General features: G+C 49.5%; 1 protein-coding gene across 1 annotated transcript in view; it reads left to right on the top strand.

The window, feature by feature from the left end:
• The first annotated feature begins 619 nt into the window (after window positions 1-619).
• THRSP (thyroid hormone responsive) overlaps window positions 620-2,141 on the top strand; it is a 3,958-nt gene continuing 2,436 nt past the window's right edge. The window contains exon 1 of the mRNA XM_019529758.1: window positions 620-1,153. Within this exon, the coding sequence (XP_019385303.1) occupies window positions 741-1,130 (390 nt within the window). The 5' untranslated portion in view covers window positions 620-740 and the 3' untranslated portion in view covers window positions 1,131-1,153. The remainder of the gene's footprint in view (window positions 1,154-2,141) is intronic.

Here is a 2,141-nt window from a genome sequence, read left to right as displayed (position 1 = left end):
TGGCAGGGGCCTAACAGACACCGGCTGGTGCCTAAACTTGAGGGATTTAGCCCTGAGCTTTTTCAGACGGGTTTTTTTTATTCTCTCCACACCTTGTTGCCATCTCCCCTTTGTTCTCCAGACAAACTACTGCTCTTTCTCTCTGCATCTGGGCTTAACACATTGCATCTAGTCTGCTGGTCATTTGAGAAATGCGTGTTTGTTGAGTTCTGCAATAAGGGCTTCCAGGGAGCTCAGTGCCAGCAATGGCAAAACTGAGTGAAAGCTTTGCAGTTAGGGTCAAGTCGGGGAAGCATTGCTCTTTTCAGGCTGTGTGGGGGGAGGCAGGATTCCAGATCCCAATTCTCCCTGTTTTGTCTGGAAGATCTGTTGCAATCAGCCGCCCGCTAGATTTCCATGCAGCCGCTAGTCTTGCAAACCCTTTCTTATCTCTGCACTGAAAGATAAGGTGACCCCTGAATGTCTCAGTTTATGGTCAAGTTAGGGATCATTTTGGGTGACACTCATCATGGTGCCAAACAGATGACTAAGCAGACTCTGACCTCCCACTGCTCAGTATTTTGATTAGCTACATATAGAGGAGTGTTTGGAGATGACAGCACCACCCTTTTTTCACTTTCAAAAGCTTGCTGGGCTTATTCTCTTCCACCTTAGCTCCAAGCAAGGTGCAAGGCTTCAGCACTGTTAGCGAACAGGCTTTAGCTCAGATCTGGTGTCAGAAGAACCATCTGGCCATAGCCATGGAAGAGTACTTCTCTGCTGTCCAAAAAATGGAACAACTGGTCTTGTTCCCCAGTCTCCTGAGAGGGGTTTTCGAGGAACAGGATGACACAGCCACTGCTGACTTCGGTGAAAAAGATTTGTATGAGCACTTCCTCCAGCTGAAATCAATCAAACTCGCCGTGGAGGGTGGCCAGGTCCCCAGAGAGAAATGCAAGCTCCCTGTCACCAACAAAGAGGAAAAAAAAGAGAACAGAGGGGATGCCAGTCTTGAAGAGCTGTTTTACCACCATTTTACAGGCTTGTACCATGTTCTGATGACCCTGACCAAGAAAGCCAATGCATTGACCAGAAAGTACAATGATATTATTGGAGAAATCAACCAGAGTGATACCGTGCTTACCTGGTGAAATGCCCGCTGTTACTTTCAAAGGTAAGACCTCAGAGAGATGGCATCGTGGGGTGCGTACACATGTACTAATTTTCTGATGGTTAACTTTTTTAAAGTCAACTTTAAAAAAAGTCGGGGGTCCAAGAACAGTGGTTGTTCCTTAAGGAGAGGATCTTCCAAGCCCAAAGAGAGGTAATCCCAACACAGATCAAAAGGGACAAGAGGGCGCAAAAGCCCCCATGGCTCACCAAAAGCACTCGGGAACTTCTCCTAACTAAAAGGGAGGTGCACACCCAATGGCAGGGAGGGGCCATCATCAGGGAAGACTATATCTCCATTGCTCGGGGCTGCAGGGGGGCTGCGAGGAAGGCCAAGGCGGAGATGGGACTGGGACTAGCAACCCAGATAAAGGATATCAAGAAGTCCTTTTTTAAATACATAGAGGGCAAAAAGAAGGTACCAGGTAACATGGGGCCCCTGCAAGACACACTAGGAAATCTGGTCGTCACACCAGACAACAAAGCTAACCTATTTAATGATTTCTTTGCCTCCATTTTCCTGAGCAGGGACCAGATCACCCCCCCACACACACACTGGGACCCCTTCAGGCCCCAGGGGAGGGGAGCTGCACCCTGACCTAGGGTCAGTGAGGATCTAGTTAGTGAACTTCCAGAGGGTCTGGATGTATTCAAACCAGCTGCTCTGGATGATCTCCACCCCCAGGTGCTGAGGGAATTAGCTGAGGTCATTGCGGGACCCCTGGCATGGCTTTACGAGCACTCGTGGTGCTCTGGTGTGGGGCCAGAGGACTGGAAAAGGGACAATGCGGTTCCCATTTTCAAAAAAGGGAGGAAGGAGGACCTGGGAAACTATAGCCCAGTTAGTCTTACCTCAATCCTGGGTAAGTTTTTATCCATGTCCATGAGGGGCCAGCGGGGGAGGTTATGCTGAGGGGCGACCAACACAGGTTCATTAGTGGCAGGTCCCGTCAGACCAACCTGGCGGCCTTCTACGACCAGGTCACCAAATC

The sequence above is a fragment of the Crocodylus porosus genome, unplaced genomic scaffold (genome assembly GCF_001723895.1).
Source record: "Crocodylus porosus isolate Cpor-Errol unplaced genomic scaffold, CroPor_comp1, whole genome shotgun sequence".
NCBI classification, from domain to species: Eukaryota; Metazoa; Chordata; order Crocodylia; family Crocodylidae; genus Crocodylus; species Crocodylus porosus.
The sequence above is the reverse complement of the archived record's forward strand: the minus strand, read 5'-3'. Positions and strand labels throughout refer to the sequence as shown.